This window comes from Temnothorax curvispinosus, unplaced genomic scaffold (genome assembly GCF_003070985.1).
Source record: "Temnothorax curvispinosus isolate PA1 unplaced genomic scaffold, ASM307098v1 QBEX01001816.1, whole genome shotgun sequence".
Classification (NCBI taxonomy): Eukaryota; Metazoa; Arthropoda; class Insecta; order Hymenoptera; family Formicidae; genus Temnothorax; species Temnothorax curvispinosus.
This window is the reverse complement of record NW_020211596.1, coordinates 12,665-30,587: the sequence shown is the minus strand read 5'-3', so window position 1 is coordinate 30,587 and position 17,923 is coordinate 12,665. Positions and strand designations below refer to the sequence as shown.

The 17,923-nt window shown below is 50.5% G+C and overlaps 2 protein-coding genes across 2 annotated transcripts; one reads left to right on the top strand and one right to left on the bottom strand.

Moving 5' to 3' along the window:
• Positions 1-707: 707 nt before the first annotated feature.
• On the bottom strand, positions 708-1,114 carry LOC112468637. Its single transcript, XM_025037919.1, has 2 exons — positions 924-1,114; positions 708-876 (listed from the first exon to the last, which is right to left on the bottom strand). Exons 1-2 carry the CDS (start codon positions 1,112-1,114, stop codon positions 708-710), a joined length of 360 nt encoding a protein of 119 aa, XP_024893687.1.
• Positions 1,115-8,823: 7,709 nt separating this feature from the next.
• On the top strand, positions 8,824-14,243 carry LOC112468636 (matrix metalloproteinase-2-like). The gene is made up of 3 exons (XM_025037918.1): positions 8,824-9,316; positions 13,030-13,906; positions 13,964-14,243. Exons 1-3 carry the CDS (start codon positions 8,824-8,826, stop codon positions 14,241-14,243), a joined length of 1,650 nt encoding a protein of 549 aa, XP_024893686.1.
• Positions 14,244-17,923: the final 3,680 nt, after the last annotated feature.

The following is a 17,923-nucleotide window of genomic DNA, read 5'->3' as shown; positions in this document are numbered from 1 at the left end:
TATCCAAGACGCGTCTCTACGATTTTCACTACGACTACATGGTGTCGCTCTATCGCGACCGTTGTCGAATTGCTTACACCGATACGGGCAATCTGATATGTTCGCTGGAGTGCGAAGACGCGTACGAGCGTATGAAACGCGACATACACAGGTTCGACACGAGCGATTACGCGGAGAATAACGCGCACGGTATGCCGCGCGTCAACAAGAAGGTGCCCGGTTTGATGAAGGACGAGAACAGCGGCGCGATCATGACGGAGTTCGTGGGCCTCAGAGCGAAGATGTACACTTACAAGGTACTCGGACGCGACGACACCAAGAGAATAAAGGGCGTTAAGAGAAACGTAGTCGCGAAGAGGATCACGTTCGAGGATTACGTGGCGTGCCTGCGGAACGCGCGCGAGCTGAAGACGCGCCAGTCGTGCATACGCTCGACGCTGCACGAGGTTAACACCGCGTCGGAGCAAAAACTAGCCCTCAATCCGCACGACGACAAGCGATACGTGACGTCGAAAGGCAAGGAGACGTTTACGTGGGGACATTACGGAATACCGTTGTAAAAAAGGAAACAATATTATACGCTTTAAAAATTGTTTTATCGTATAAATAAATAACACGTAAGAAACAAACCAACGAATTTGTAAACTTTCATTGACAATAAAGTAAGCGTTGCGCGTGTCTACGAATGTCTAAGTATTTCTTTCTTTTTACAATACAGACGTCTTATCTATCCACGAATTGTGCGAACTGTCCATTCCCAGCCACTTCACGAACGCTCGATTGCCGCGCTTGCGCAGGACTTTTTCCACGAGATAGACGTCGGGATTGGAGACGCGCAGCAACTCGTGTTCGTAGAATCCTCCGGCTATCGCTTCTCTGCGAACGTCTTTCAGCAGATACGTAACGGGATTGGTCCTTTGTACAATACTTTGGCTATGCGAAAGATCTCGGTGGTCCAATTGGGAGTGTAGCCTTTTTCGAAGATCGTTTTGAATTTGCTCACGCGCACCGGATCGCCGACTCGAAATTTCGCCGGCGCGGCTATCTTCGCGCGACTGTACGCCGTGCGCAGCAGTTTTTCGGCGACGGTGGGCGTCACGTCCGCCGGACGCATTTGGATTGTTCTGTGTCTGCGACGATTGTAATTCGACAAGAGGCGCGGCAGCGAGTCTATCCACCTGTACGATCCCTGGAGCGTGAAGAGCTTCTACATGTCGTTTGTCAGCGTGCGATTGAATCTCTCCACCACCGACGCTTTCATCACCGAATACGTGGAGTAATGATTCACCTCGCGCTCGTCGAGGATTTTGCGCACGTCGGCGTTGTAGAATTTCTTTCCTTTGTCCGTTTGCAGATTCCTGGGGTGTCGCGCGTCCTCGCGAAAGATCTTTCGGAGAGCCGTCGCGACCTCCTTTCCGCCTTTGCTCTTGAGCGGGATCGCCCAGGCGTACTTGCTCAGCACATCGATGACCGTCAGAATGTAACTGTGACCCGCGTTTGCGCGCGAATAGGGGCGCATCTCAACCACGTCGGCCTGCCACAGATCGTCGTAACCGCGCACCACGACGCGGCGGCGAGGAAAGTTTTTTCGCGCCGGCGCGTGCAATTCTTCCACGAGTCTACGTTTTTCTACGCTCATTTTGTTTGAGAAGCTTCAAAACGGTCTTGATCGCGATGATTTCAACCTCGTGCCTATCCGCGGTATTTTTCACGGTAACGAACTCTTTTTTAAATTCTTTTATCGCGCCGCTCAATGTCTTTCCGAGTTCCGCGATCGCTTCCTCGACGAACCTCTTGTTGGCCGCGTCGGCGCCGACCTCCGGCGCGGCTACGCGTCGTAGGAATCCTGAGCGTTCAAACGGAGCGCGACGCTTTCCAGCGCCATGATTCCGTTTCCCAATTCTCCGATCGCGTTGTTATTCTTGATCTCTTCGATCAAAACGCCTAATAGCTTTTTAGCTGCCCAATCACGCCCTCTACGTAGCTCCTGTTCGTCGCGTTGGTGCCGATTTCCGGCGCGGCTACGCGCCGTATCCTGCGCTCCTTCGCGTCGTAGGATTCCTCGTTCAAACGGAGCGCGTCGTTCCTCAGCGTCTCGATTCCGCCTCTCAATTCTTTCGTCGCGTTTTTCTTCTCGATCTCATCGGTCACGACTTTCTTGAGCCGTCCGATCGCGCCATCTACGTAGGCCTTGTTCGCCGCGTCGGTGCCGATTTTCGGCGCGGCTAAGTGTCGTATCTTGTGCTGATCCGCTTCGTAAGAGTTCAAAGAGTTCAAGGAGCGCCGCGTCCCTCACCTTCGCTATTTCGTTCAAATTTCTCTCCGCCTTGTTCTCCACCGCCACAATCCTACCGTTCAATTCTTCGGTCGCGCCTTTCTCCGATTGTTCGATCGCGTCCTCGACGTAACTCCTGTTCGTCGCGTCGGTATCGATCTCCGGCGCGGCTACTCTTCGTATCTTGCGCTCCCTCGCGTCGTAAAAATCCTTCCTCACGAAGAGCGCATTGTTGCGCGCGTAATTGCGCAGGGACTCGATCGAGGAGCGCAATCTCACCGTGGACGCACCGTCGACTCTGTCGCCGCTGCCCCGCTTCGTCAGAGACATGCCAAATTTGTTCACGGACATCGCGCTGGCGGGCGCGCGACTCGCACTGCCGTCGCGACCGACGCGACCGATCACTTTATGACGAAGCCGGCCTCGCAAAGTTTCTCGATTATCGACAGGATTTCGTTGTCGTGAGCGTCGTTGCCGGCCCGACGAGAGGCGTCCAGCAGTCGAAGTCTATTGACCAGCTCGTTGGGATCGTCCCAGTTAACGTAATCGATAGCTTTGTCGGTCAGTCGCATGGCCGACGGTAGCCCGGCACCCTTCGTAGTTCCAACTCTGTAAGACAAGTTTACGAGCGGCGCTATTATATTTTTGTACTTTGGTCCCTTGTTACCCTTGACGGGATTGTGGGCTTTGCTGCCGCGTTTGTGAGCGCTGGTGGAGAAAAGTATACTCCTGTACGTTAGTTTGTCCTTCTTCGTGTACATTTTAGCGTCGGGTTTTCTCATGAAGATCAACTCGTACAGTCCGCGCGTGCCTTTGTACGGTACACCGTCGATGACCATGGAGTCATCCGGGTTCATCTTGAATCGCTTGTTTCCCAGCATCGTGCCTTTCTCGCCAAAATGCACTCCGTAAACGGTGTCGATTTCCTTGTTTTTGTCGCCGCCCAGAAAAGCACCCAAGTATTCCCGCCCTAACAGTCCTAGTTGGCTAGTCAGAACGTCGCGACTTTCCGCCGTACTCAAAGATTTCCCGGCGAACGTCTCCAACGTGGGAAATGGAGTCGTCGTCTCCGAGACGATCTCGCGTTCTCTGGGTAAAAACTGGACCGAATCGTCGCGGATCGGCGTGAAGCTCATCATGGTCGTCGTCGTGGGAGCCGAACTCAGCCGTGCCGGACGCGACTCTTTTTTTTCCGCCGTTGTGGTTGTCCCGATTGGCGCGAATACGTCGTTGTCCTCCCCGTAATCGCGCTCCAGGTCGGCGCCAGCATCGTCGTCGTCGTCGTCGCCGTTCTCGCTGTCTTTCTTCGCTCTCTTCGTAGCTTTCATCTTTTTCGCGAATGTAAAGCCAGCGCCGTCGTCGTCGTCGATCTTGCCCGGTCTTTTACCCCTACGTTCACGTCATCGGCGAGCCGTTTCAGAGGTTTGACGATACCGGCTCGTACCTCTTTTCCAGAGCGATCTCGCTCTCCATTTTCCCGGCCCTGAGAGCGGCGTACTTCCTGCGAATCGAGGCGCGCGTCTTGGCTATCTTTCGCGCGGTTCTCTCTTCTGCGATCGCGCTCATACTCACGTCGTTCGGCGAGGCGCACTGATCGGCCCTACAGCACGGCGAAATCGTGGAAGCCCCGTCTGTACCGTCCGCCTCGCAACGCGCTGTCCTTGTCTATCACGGCGAAACCGTAGGTGCGCCGCCAACACTCGCGACAGAAGGCGCGAAACTCGTCGTACGACATGTCGATGTTCACGTGATCGTCGTACACGTGTCGCAGATTGGTGCCGTCCTGCCTGAACAGGATCAGCAGATTTGCGTTATTGCGCACGAGATGTTTCGGTATCTTGGCGTACGTCTGACAGAGATAGAAGCAATCAATATTCGAATGTCGGCCCATAGAAAAGTACTCCCTCATTCTGTCCTGCTTGTCGCAGGCCACGTCGTCGAAGACGAAGACCGAGTCGGGAAGTGCCTCGTCGGGCGGAACGACGTCGCGATTGTCGGAAAACGCGTGATAGCCGATCTCGTATATAGGCTCGAACAATCGTTCGAGGTATCGATACTTCGGTTGTTGCAGAGATTTTGAGTACACGTATACGTTCTCGAAACGGAGACCGTGCGGTTGTTCCAGCAGGCTCAGCAGAACGTTCGTCTTACCGCAATTGGAGGGACCGCAAATGATGCAACGGACGACGTTTGGAAGGAGAGGACCCTGCCGGCGCGATTCTCCGTTTCCGCTCTCGGTCGCGCCCGACCGACGTTTTGCGATCCAAATTCGAGACTCCTAACGTCGCCGTCTGTCGCACGAATCGCATGTTAGCCCTCTCTCTCTTTCTCTCTCGGGTTTTTCCGCGAGCGCGATTTCCGATCGGTTCGTTCGCGATGAGTCTCTCGATCGTTGGAAAAAAAGAGAGGAAAGCGCGGACGTCGTTTCGTTTCGTCGCGCGTGCGCAAACGCCTCGCGCGCGGGTATAAGTAGCGCGAGCGTGTCGCCGTATCCGTACAAAAAATTTATTTTCTAAAAGCAACGAATCGTTCGCGCGCATCGGTGAGATGTCTCACAGCCGTGTGTTTCCCATACTGGTGGACAGTTACGAAATTCTCAATCTAACGGCGGAAGAGTTGCAATACGTTCCGAAGGTTCTTCTGTTGCGTCAATTTGGGAGATACGTTTACCTGTTGTGGGACCGTTTGCCGGAACATACAAGCGGATCCCGAGGTGCAGAGATATCGCCCGTGCATGCAACACTACAATCGTCCGTGGCAGCGAACGCACATAGACAGTCCGCCTCCGCTCATCAAGGATTGCCACAAGTGCAATCGCTTTCCCCCTGTGAACGGTGAATCATCGACTTCCCGTTCAAACTAAGAAGAAACGAATCCTCCTCGCGCAACTGCGACCGAATGCGCGGCACCGGTCTACTCAATCGCGCAATAAACGCTCTTTCCTTCGAGCTGCACATACACGGTTATCAGTTTTGCGGGCCCGGTACGCGTCTAACGAAGAAACTAGCGCGCGGCGAAGAAGGCATCAATCCGTTGGACGCGGCGTGTCGAGAGCACGACGTCGCGTGTTCGCGAAGCGGCGAGCTCGCCGAGCGACACGTCGCCGATCGACGGCTCGCCGAGAGGGCGCGCGAGCGCGTCACCGCGAGGGATTCCACGGCCGGTGAGAGACTCGCCGCGGCGGCCGTATGGGCGGCTATGAAGACGAAGACAAAGCTGGGCATAGGTATGGAACGCAAAAGAAAATCGAGAAAAGGAACGGGATTGAGGAGAAGCGCAAAGACGAGAACGAAGAAGCGGAGGATACTTCCGACGGCGAAACGCGACGGCTTCTTGCCTTTTCTACCGATGTTGGGCGCTCTCGGTTCCTTGATTGGTGGCGCGGCCGGCGTGGCCAAAGCGGTGAGCGCCAACAAAGCGGCGCAAAAACAGCTCGACGAATTGCAGCGACACAATCGCGCGATGGAGGGTCGCGGGTTGTACCTCGCGCCGTATAAGAAGCGCGGAGGTGGCGCGAGAAGAGTCGGTGAAATAAAAACCTCGCGGAAGAAGGCGAGGTTAGCGCGTCTACCTCCGTACGGCGTCACGACTGACGAGCAGCTCGATCGATCGGCGCGTCGCCTGCGCATACCGTTCTTCCGCGGGGTGTTTATGCGCGACGCTCTGCCGACGAGGGTGCGACGCGCGGAGTGCGGCATCGTGAATCTCGACGACGCGGTGGGCCCGGGCACGCATTGAGTAGCTTACGCGAAAAAAGGGAACTCGGCGATCTACTTCGGCGCGTTTGAAACCGTCCGCCGAGGGATCTCGCGCGGTATCTCGGCGACGGTGGCGGCGAGAGCGCGGTCATTCGATCAGAGAATCTGCGGACAGCTGTGTCTGCGATTTCTTCGCGAGATCGATTGGGGGGGAGCGGGCGGACGATCGACGTTCTCCCGCGATGTCGTTGACGCTCACGTTGACCGGGACCAGCAGCGTTCTCACGGCGAGTCACTTTCCCGCTTTGGATCTAAGCGACGGCGAATACGAGCTGGGTTTGGCGACTTTTGAGACGTACAATTCGATACTGAACGTTACGTCCGCGAACAATCGCTTCTACTACGGCGAGGACGACCGGAGAATCGTCGTTCCGGAAGGTTTGTACGAGCTGCGAGCCGTGAGCAGATATCTGCGCGCTGCTCTTCTCCATCGCGAACGTCGCGCCCGCGAGAGAGACAAAATTAAGGAGAAAGGAGGAAAACCGCAGACCGACGACGCTGGACAGGTAAAAGAAAAAAACCGAACGGAGAAGGACGAAGCCGACGACGAGGTTTATCGCGTATACGAGGACAAAGACGACGACGACGATGGCGACGGTTATGACATGTACGGGGACGACGACGGTGGCGATAGAGTGCTCGATCTTCGCGCCAACGAGAATACCATGAGGAGCGAGATAAAGTGCGCCTACCGAGTGAATTTTACAAAACCGAACAAAATCGGTACTCTTTTGGGTTTCTCGAGCGATCGTATTCTAAAACCGAACAAATGGTACGTTTCCGACGGACCCGTTGACGTCATGAGCGTGAACATAATTCGCATCGAGTGCAGTATCACCGCGGGAGCGTACAGCAACGGACGCTCGGTGCACGCGATACACGAATTCGCGCCAAAAGTTCCACCGGGATATAAACTGTCGGAGACTCCGACGCAGATCATTTACCTCCCGATCGTCGCGCGAAACGTCACCGATATCACGGTGCGAGTCGTGGATCAGAAGGATCGGCTGATCGACTTTCGCGGCAAGGAAATAACGATTAGACTGCACGTACGTCGTCGTCACGGTTAGTGTGTGTGTGCGCGTATCCCCGAAGAGAGAGCGAGAGGAGGGATGCTCGTTCTGAACGGATCTAGCGCGAATTGTACGAACAAGCGAGCTAGCCCGTTCTACGACGAGATCGGAAGCGTAGGGAAGAGAAGAGGCGGAGGAAGGAGAGCCGTTCTCAGCAACGCCAACGACAGGTTCCTACGATCGCTGGGTCTCGCCGTGAGAAACGCGTCACCGCCGAGTCGTTTTTACCTCGAGAGGAAAAACCATGGCCGACATCCTGAGTATCGGCGGTGACCCGATCTTCGACGAGCGCATCGTCGGAATCGAGACTCACACGTATAATCCGTACGTCAACACGACGTTCGGGCACAACGACGAGATACGAATACCCATACAGCAGCAGGATCTGTATACGCTGCCGTGCGACAGTTTCCTGTACGTTGAGGGACGACTCAACGACGACGGCGCGACGAATGAGGAACAATACGCGAAATTAGTCAACAACTGCGTCGCGTTTATGTTCATCGAAATTCGATACGAGCTCGACGGCGTGGAGATCGACCGGTGTAGAAACGTCGGCATAACCAGCACGATAAAGAACTACGTGTCGCTGACCATCGAACGAGCCAGAAGACTTCAGAACGCCGTATAGAGTTATCCGACGAGCGAATCGAATCTGAACAACGCGTCCCATTAATTCAATTTTTGCGTACCTTTGAATATCTTACCTTTTGGGTTTCTGCGAGGACTATAGACGCGTGGTGATAAACGCGCGACACGAGCTTATACGCCTGATACGCTCTCGTAGCGACCACAACTGTGTCGTAGATCCGAAGAAGACCGTGCCGAGAGATCCGGCCAAGGATCCTAAAATTACGTTGTTGAAAGTGCAATGGCGTATGCCTCACGTGGCGCTAAACGACGTGACTAAATTATCGCTGTTGCGAACGTTGGAGAGCGGATGATTTCTGAGCGCGGGCTTTTGCTCTTGGGATCTGTACGAATTTCCCCTGCTGCAGAGCACGACCAAGCATTCGTAGGCCGTGAAAGCCGCGTCGCAATTGGAGAAGCCGCGATACGTCATATTCGCGCTGCAGACCGGACGGCGAAACGAATTCGCGGGCGACGCCTTGAGGTTCGATCATTGCGCGCTCGCCAACGTGAAATTGTATTTCAACCTCGGAATTCTATCCCTACGACGACGTGAACGTGGATTTCGAGAGCGACAAGTTCGTTGTGCTGTACGAGATGTACGCAAAATTTCGAGGAGCGTACTACGGGGACAGTCACGACGACGCGCTTTTCTTCCCGCGCGAATTCGCGCGGGTAGCTCCGCTCGCGGTGATCGATTGTTCCCGTCAAAACGAATCGGTGAAGAGCGCCACCGTGGACGTGCGCATCGAGTTCGAAAACAAGGAAAACGTTCCGCCGAAAACCACAGACTTTTGTCTCATCGTTCACGATCGCGTCATCGAGTACAGTCCGCTGACCAACGTGGTGGGCAAAATTATCTAACGGAAAATGCGATTGTGGAGATACATCATCCGGGAAACTGAAAATGCGATTGTGAGGATACCTCATCCGGGAAACAGAAAAATGTGGTTGTGGGGTTGTTTTATCCCGGAAACGAGGAATATATAAATTTGCGGGTTCCTTCCATCGTTCCTCAGACTCTGTTAGGAACGAGCAACTTAAACGAACGTCTGTTCTATAATTTTTTCCAACGCGCGCTAACGCAATGGCAACAGCGGCAACGACGACGACGATCTTCGTCGACCTACAAGGATTCACGGTGAGCGACAGATTCGTCGCGAAGGAAATGGCCGTGCTGCGAAGCGAGACGCGCGTGCTCCCGCATCACGTGTTTCGCGCGCCGATGAGTTGGAATCTGCTGACGAGCTCCGAGAAAGCAAGGGCCAGTTGGTTGATAGCGAACCATCACGGCCTTCGCTGGGAGGACGGCGACACGGACTATCGCCAGGCAAAGACGATCATTCGACGCGCGGTGTGCGACAACCTGGAAGAGTTGTGGGAGAGAGAGGAGACGCTCAGCGCGCGAATCTACGTGAAAGGTCTGGAGAAGAAAAGATGGCTGCAGGAGATTCTCGGCGACGTCGACGCGACGATCGTGACCGTCGACGCGGAGTACGAAGACGTCGATCGGTTGGAGTCTTCGCGCCGATTGCGCGTTTCGCTGCCGGCGTCACCAATGGTGCTGCGCCATGGAGAACGTGATGAAGTTGCGCGATTGGTGGATCGAGCGACGCGAATGTCTCGCCAGCATCGACTCCGCAAATTTAATGTAAAAAAACATATTATATATTGCTCGTTTAACATAATTACATTTTTAATGTATTGATCATTCTTTCTTATTGTATTACTCATTTTTTATTTCATATATATTTGTCTATCTATATTGTGTTTACTCGTTTATTTTACTCCATCATATACGTATATTGTTTTATCTATATTTTATTGAATAAAGATCGACATAAAATCTATGAACAACGGTGTTCCTCTTTTCGCATACCTACCCCGTATTTATATACGTACATTATAAGCTACCGAGTGCGCGAAAATGGCCGGTGGCGGGAGCGCGATAATACCGAGTGCGTAATAATGGCCGGTCGCGGGAACGTGATACCTCTTAACGGGATAAACAGAGAGAAAACGAGAGCGCGAGGCGGGTACGACATAACGAGTGAGCGATACGGGAGCGAACGAGAACGCGAGGCGGGTACACGATAACGAACGCTGACGCCGACGGCAAAGCGGATACGAGCGATAACGTTTAGCGCGGGACTAAGTGAGATCGGGGCGTCGAGCAAGAACGCGGTATCGGTGGAGGGAACGTTGGATGTGATTATTAATTGCCACACACGTATTTATTATTTGTTATATGTATATAATATTTATGGGCGCTACTACTTTCCTTCGGAGCGGTAATCTACCTTAGTCAGCTATGCTTATTTTAACTTAGTCCGCTACTGGGTGCGTGCGTAGGAATCGCCCAGGTTAGGTAAATCGCAAAGGAGGGAAAAGAAATGTAGGAGACACAGAATATATGTTTATAAACTATATTTACACATATTTACATTTGTGGTCGTGTAAGTGTTTTGTTATATTTGTTTTTCACACGATTTCCGCCTCGTTGCTTCGTCTGCGTGGTAGCATCGACCTTGGCCTCTTCCGGGGCCGTCTGAGTCCCTATCGTCGACGAAACAGCCTCGTCGCGTATCAGAGGCTTGGCGTCTGTTTGTGTCGCAGCATCCCGAGTCCGTTTCTTTTTACTCGTGGACACCACGGTCGGGCTTGTTTTGAGACGTTTCGCGGAATGTACGTTGGTCCCGGTGACGGCCACGTGCGACGTACTAGTGACGCTGGTTACTTCCGCACGCGAATCCGAGAGAGTAACCTCCCGTTTTCTCACTGTGATCGCGTGTAGAGGCGTGGGCTTGGTGCGACGCCTTTTGGTCGGGTCTTCATCCTTCTTGGGCGACGTGAAGCGTTCCTGAAATAACCGCGGCGTTTTGTCTTCGTCGGTCTTGCTAATTGCAGAGTGGGACGCCAGGATGGGGCGGCCACGCGAATGTTCGTCCGTCGAAGTCACAGTCTGACTGTTTTCGAGTGCCGGTCTCGCATGCCTTTATATCGGAGAACCGAGCACCGTGATTGGCTGGCGACCGAGCGCCGTGGTTGGCGGGCGTCTTGCGCCTGTGCCGGGCGACCAGGCGCCGTGAGTATCGGTAAGCGTCTTGCGCTGTAGCCGGGCGACTCGCGCCGTGATTTCGGCAAGCGTCTTGCGCTGTAGCCGGGCGACTCGCGCCGTGATTTCGGCAAGCGTCTTGCGCTGTGAACCGGGCGACTTGCGCCGCAGGTTTTTCGGTGAGCGTCTAGCGCTACAACCGGGCGACTCGCGCCGTGAAGTTTCGGTCAGCGTCTTGCGCTGTGAACCGGGCGACTTGCGCCGTAGGGTTATCGGTGTGCGTCTAGCGCTACAACCGGGCGACTCGCGCCGTGTGTTAGCCTAGCGTCTAGCGCTATTGCTACCTTGGCGACTAGCGCCGGGAAGATCTGCTCGAGCTCGTAGGGGGTCCCCCTTTATACTCGTCGGTGCAGAAATTAGAACTCGCGAAGCTGCCCCGGCAATGCGACGCTTAGCGGCGTTGCTGCAAACTGCCGGTATTGCAGGCATCGCGTAGGGATGTATTATTGGTGGCGTGGACCGCCACAATATTTATTATTTGTTTTATACATATTCGGTAGCTTATAATGTTATATTTGCTGTACTATATTTACTATACTATATACTACATTATATTTACTACTTCATGTAGTATAATATATTTATTTGAGTATTATTATACTACTTTATAATCAATATTTATTTTAATTATATATTTTACTTATTTATTGTTACAACTTTTTACTTATTAGATAAGGAAGCCCACACTTGGGGGACGTCACCGTCAACATCTATAATATCAAGGTCAATATTTCCTCGGCCGCTCTCTTCCTCATCATCATTTTCATTGCCGTCCTTATTATTGCAATCGTCGTGGTCAAAGCGCGCAGCATCGCGGTTAATGCTTCTAATCCTTGCGGCATACAACCGGATGTGGTTGCGCGCTTTTCGCAACAGGGAGACAATATGTCCTCTGCGTCAAAGATATATGTTATCAATAAATATTATCAATAAATACACAGCGTTATTTAAGAAAAATATAATTTAACGTTTGTACACTTACAATCGATTCTGCATATGTGCGTCCTCGTCGACACAAACTGTCAAATGGAGACAAGGCGGCGCTCTTTGCACGATGTTAAAGAGTCGATCCTGCAACTGCAGGATCGCTTGTTGGAACTCGTCCGTAGCCGTAGCCACGTGAGTTACGTGAGTTTGCAATTCGTCACATATCGCGCACAGTTCGTTCACTTTATCCATTATATGTCTCAGTAGTATACAATAGTTCGCGTAAAAAATACGGGTAAACTACACCCAAGTCTAGCCGCGAGCTCTTTATATACCGAGAAAGTGCAACAAAGGGGAGGATGTTGCGGTAAAAAAATATACTAAGAATAGCATTTTTTGCGTCGAGGAAAAAATACATCGAGGAAAATAATGCATTTTTATCAAACCGACTCGTCCGCCGGAATCGTCGACGCAATTTTTTCCACCCGAGACCCCCCGCTCTAGCCACGACTTCTTTATATCGAAAAAAGTGCAACAAAAGGAGGATATTGTGGTACAAATGTAATAATAATATTTTTTACATCCAGGAAACAATGTATTTTATCACACCGACTCATCCGCCGGAATCATCGACGCATTTTTTTCCCACCCGATACCCCGCCGCCGCCGCACCTATCCGCGCCGAGAAAGCGCGACAAAGGGAGAATATCGCGGTAAAAAAAATATAACAAGAACAGCGTTTTTGCGTCGAAGAAAAATACATCGAGGAAATAATGCATTTTTATCAGGCCGAATCATCCGCCGGAATCTTCGACGCATTTTTTTCCCGCCCAAGACCCCCGCCGCCACCTATCCGCGTTATCGCTAACAAGCGTCCTCGCGTAAACGTTCGCATCCGGAGCGCTCGTCGAGATCGCGCTCAAACCGCAACGCGCCGTCATCGCAGTTCCGCCGTCTCTCTCGCTCTCGACGATGTGGCTCGCGCGCGTAATCGCGTTAACCGCGTGTTTTATCGCCGCGAGGTGCATTAATCCTACAATTACGGACGAAAATTACGCGCTCACGTTCGATTACCTGCAGAAATACGGATATCTGTCCAAAAAGACGTAGACGCGGTTCCGGCTCAGAGACGAAACGACGTTCTTCGCAAAGCCTTCGAGGATTTTCAGAATTACTACGATTTACCGGGCGACGGAACGCCCAAAAACGAAACGCTGCAATTGATGAATAAACCGTGATGCGGTTTCCGAGATATCCTGAAGCACGGAACGAAAGCGAACCTATCCAAATGGCCGAAGACGCACCTGACGTGGCATTTTCACTTAGCCGAGACCGAGCTGAGCACGGCGTGGGCCGCGTTCGACCTGTGGTCGCAGCATTCGGCATTGACGTTCGAACGCTCCGAAACGCCGAATGCCGACATTATAATATCTTGGCGACGCCTACGTCACTATAACACGAATACCAAGGTAAACGGAGCAGTTTGCTCGGACAAATTCGACGGTCCCGGCAACGTGCTCGCCCACGCGTCTCTCCTGACGGACCAAGAGGGGTTCGTCTCCGAGGTGCACGTCGACGGGGACGAGCCGTGGCACATTTACGTCAATAAACATTCCGCGGATAGGTTCTCTCTGCATTACACGCTGACGCACGAGATCGGCCACTTTCTCGGATTGGTGCACAACAGGCGCAAAACATCGGTGATGTTCGCGATACAGCCGGACCAGCAGTATCCGGTGAAGCTCGACCAAAACGACATCGCCGACATTCAACGTTTGTTCGGTGAAAAAAGTACGAACGAGCCCCCGCGTCGGACGCCGGCGCCGCCGGCGCCGCCGCCGCCATCGCTGGACCTGTGCAGCCTCGATCGCGTGAACGGGATATTGATTTTGGAAAATCGAATGTACATCTCGTACAAGCGTCACGTTTGGTCGATCGATCTGGACGGTAGGACGTACAACGGACCTTTAGCCCTTTTGAATCACATGAGCTTTCTTCACGACAATTACACGCGCGTGACCGCCGCCTATCAATCCCCGTCCGGCGATCTCGTGGTGTTCGTAGATAATTTGGTATACTTGGTTCAATATCCGGAATTTAGTCTGTGGCCAGGTTGGCCGAAGACCTTGTAAGAACTCGGATTTCCCGAAAACACGTTGATCAACGGAGCGGTGAACACCCACAGAGGACGTTCCTTCGTGGTGTTCAACGGTAACTCGGTGGGCGAGATAGACGAATGCGACAAGGACAAAAGAGTCGCCAAATTTACGCCCCTCGAGGCGACGTTTCCCGGAATACCGACCGGCGTGACGTTGATCTTCCGCTACGTCGACGGCAATCTGTACTTCACCACTCGGGCGCAGTTTTACAAATTTAACGAATTTACGAGGACCGTCTCGTCGGCCGGTAAATTCGATCTGCGGATACTAAATATCGTCTGCCCTAGGGCCAAACTGTTGCAGTAGTTGCGCGATCTCCTCGATCGAATCGTACGCCTCAACGATAACTCATTAACGTCAGCGGCGAGCGATTATTCGGACGATGACGACACCGGCGTTCGGCTCTCCGATCTCCGCATCCGCCAAAGGAAGTAGAGGATCGCGCAAATTTTCTACACCACGCCACGCGCGACATAAGTCAGATCTTTCCTACTTATACCGATGTGTCCCCCCAATGCATCAGTGTCGCATCATCGGCCGAATACGACGCGTCGGAAAAAAATCAGAAACGAACGGTTACTGCAGCGCGCAACGCGAAATGTTCTCGACGTTGGCCAATTGACCCGCGCCGAGGGGTATTTCCCCTCCAGAAACGGCGGATTCGGAGGCGAAAGACAACGGCAATAAAATATGAAAGTATCAGTTTGATGGACGATCGTCATTATCGTCCTTATCGCCAGGAGTCGCGTCGCAGCTCTCATCCTCCCACCGACGCGCCCGTCGAGGACGATCGTCATTATCGTCGTCATCGTCAGGAGTCTTGTTCTAGCTCTCGCCCTCCCACCAACTTGCCCGTCGAGGTGCCCGCGGTGCGCGTCCTGACGACGCGCTATCTGCTGACGACGACTGGCTACAAGTACATAGCCATAGATATCACGATCAAGTCACCATGGTACAGCACAAACACCACGCCTTCGTACGTGGATATCGCTCTGGGAGACAAACAAGGCAGGGAGGTCTCCCTGACGCTCGACATGTGGAAAGAACTGGTTGAGCGCAAACGCGACATATTGTCGTGCATGGAACGCGGTCTTTCCGACGGAACTCGCCCCCCCTCACCGATGTCGATCGAAGGGATGACGCTGCGATTCGGAATGATCAACAACACGCCGATCCTACGTATGGAGCTACCCAACCTGGCTCGCGTGGCGATGGTGCTCAAAACCCTGCTCACGCTGTATGATCTCCAATTTTGCGTCGATCGCTTCGTCCGGGCGCTGAGCGCGGCGACCGAGGAGGTCGACGCGAAGTATTCGCGCTATCGGGAGATAGCCGCCCACGCGAACAAGACGGGTACCTCGGCTCAAACTGGGATACTGAAGAGCGATTTCTTCGATCCTGACAACATCGTCGACTGCGAAATCGCCGCGCTCTGTTTCCGATCCTAATAATGTCGCGTCTACAAATATATATATATTCATACGAGCGAAACAATGTAAACGCGCGTGTATTATTTTTCTAAATAAATTAAACTACGTATCTCATCTGTGCGCTCTCTCTTTCTTTTTCCCCCTTTTTCCCAGATCCGTATACCTATCTCCGCGCGACCGCGCTTACCCCCGATGTCGCGGCGATCGCGTCATCCGCGACGCGGATTGAAACGACCTTCGAGCCGAGAATAAAACAACAACGAAGAAAGGCGATCGAGACCCGCGAAACGAACGACCTTGAACGCATTTTTTTCCCGGAACGTCGAGAAGAGCGACCTCGAACGAGTTCGAACGAGTTCGGGCGAGTCCGGACGCGCCCAGACGCGCGCAAGCGAAAAAAATTAGCGCGCGATTTTCCAAAACGGTCGGTAACGGCGCGAGCGCCGCTCCGAGCGCACCCCCTCGGAACGCTCGCGTCCCCGCGCCGAGCCCCGTTGGCGGCGCGATATTCCTTATTTACCCGCCTAGGGAATTTACTCCCAACAAGGTCCCCACAAATACCAGTAAACAGCCGTCCCCCGCGTCGCGCTCCCCCCCTCGCCTAGCAAATCGCCTAGGGACTTTTCCCCCCGCGTAGCCCCCTCTCCGATGACCCTTAACACCGTCCCTCGACCTCCTCGCCCACCGCTTACGGCGTTCCCCCCGCAGCAGCGAGGCACCCCCCGACCCCTTTAACCGCAAGCGCATGCCTGAGTGTAGAAGTGGAGGTTAGGTTATCCCCCTACTAATAAGAATTACTATTAATATTACATTTAATATTTTTATTATAATATTAATATCTTAAGTTGTAAAAAATACAAGTTTAACAACGATATTTCAGTTTTATATTTTAATTTTATTTAGGCGAGGGAGCGTGTACACTTGGTGCTTTTTTATCTTTTTTTTTTAAATGTCATTATGGCTGCTTTCCTTTTAATTACACAAGTCGACACAAACATCGTTCTATCCTTCTTGGCATTCAATGAATAACAAAGACAGAGCGACACTTGTGTAGACTTGTGTCACTAAAAGGAATTAATGCAGCCTATATCCACAGTAAGACCTCGCCTTTAATGCACTGATCCAGTACTATAAGTGCACTCCTTTATATACTGGGTGTACGTGAATAATGTGAAATTAAATATTATAACGTTTGTTCAGGTATGTACATAATTATGCAAATGTCACAAAGTAATAATTTTAAAATTTTGGATTTTTTATATTGTATAATATTTATGTAGGTAATTATAATTATATATATATATATATAATTTAAATCTATAATAATCATTGCTTTTTTTATAATTTTTACAATTTATTTATACATATATGTCACACAATAATATATTATTTTAAAATGTTTCTGTATTCTGTTTTTTAATAACTTATTATTATTAATTTTATTATTATTTAGTAGAGGTGAGATTGTCATTACGGAGATAGAAGCGTTGGAGACCGCCAGTGGAAATACTCTTAGCGATTAAAGCAATATGCATTGTGAATGATATGAAATCAACTACGGTTTGCTGAGGCATGTACACAATTACGCAAATGTTACAAGGTAATAATTTTAAAATTCTATTCTAACGGACCATTTTTTATATTGTACATACAATATTTATGTAATTATATAATTATAAAATTCAAATCTGATAATCATTGTTTTTTATTATTTTTACAATTTCTTTATACATATACAGTACCGTGCAAAACTTTGCGTATTTTTGGTTTCTGGACAACTTTTTCATATAACAGGAAAAATCAGAAAAATTAAAAAAAAAGTTAAAACTGTTTTATATATTTCCGGAACTATTTAGTATAATTTCAAGATATATTTCAATGAAATGTCCACAAATAAAATCAATCAGATGGCGTAAAACCAAGTCGAAGTACAGAAACATTAAAATAATATATTGCTGCGTAAAGTATATGCATAAATAAATTGTAAAAATAATAAAGAACAATGATTATTAGAATTAAATTTTATAATTACATAAATGTTATATACAATATAAAAAAATGCTCTGTTAAAATAAAATTGTAAACTTTTTATTACTTTGTAACATTTGCGTAATTGTGTAGGTACATGCTTGAGTAAACCGTATTTAAATATTATTCACAATAGTATTTAAAAATATATAAATCAAATAATAATATATTGTTGTTATATTTATAAATATTTAAATAAATTGTAAAAATAATAAATAAATGATTATTATCGTTATTACATCGCGTAGCGCCCGCCTGTATTGTTCTAGTAGGAATAAATAACAGTAGTAGAATTAGCGTTATATACTCACTACGGATTCTCCGATTTCTTTCGTTACATGATTTTTTTTTTTTTTATTATTCAAACAGTCATTGTTACTTTGCTTTCCTTTTATTTCAGCTAAAGGTGCACTTCTTGTTGGAGTCGGATCTGATTTGCTTGTAGTAACTAATTTGTCAGACTTGACTTGACTTGACTTCTTTATTATATGATGGTTCCAAAAAAAAAGAGAATTTTTTATTGTACGC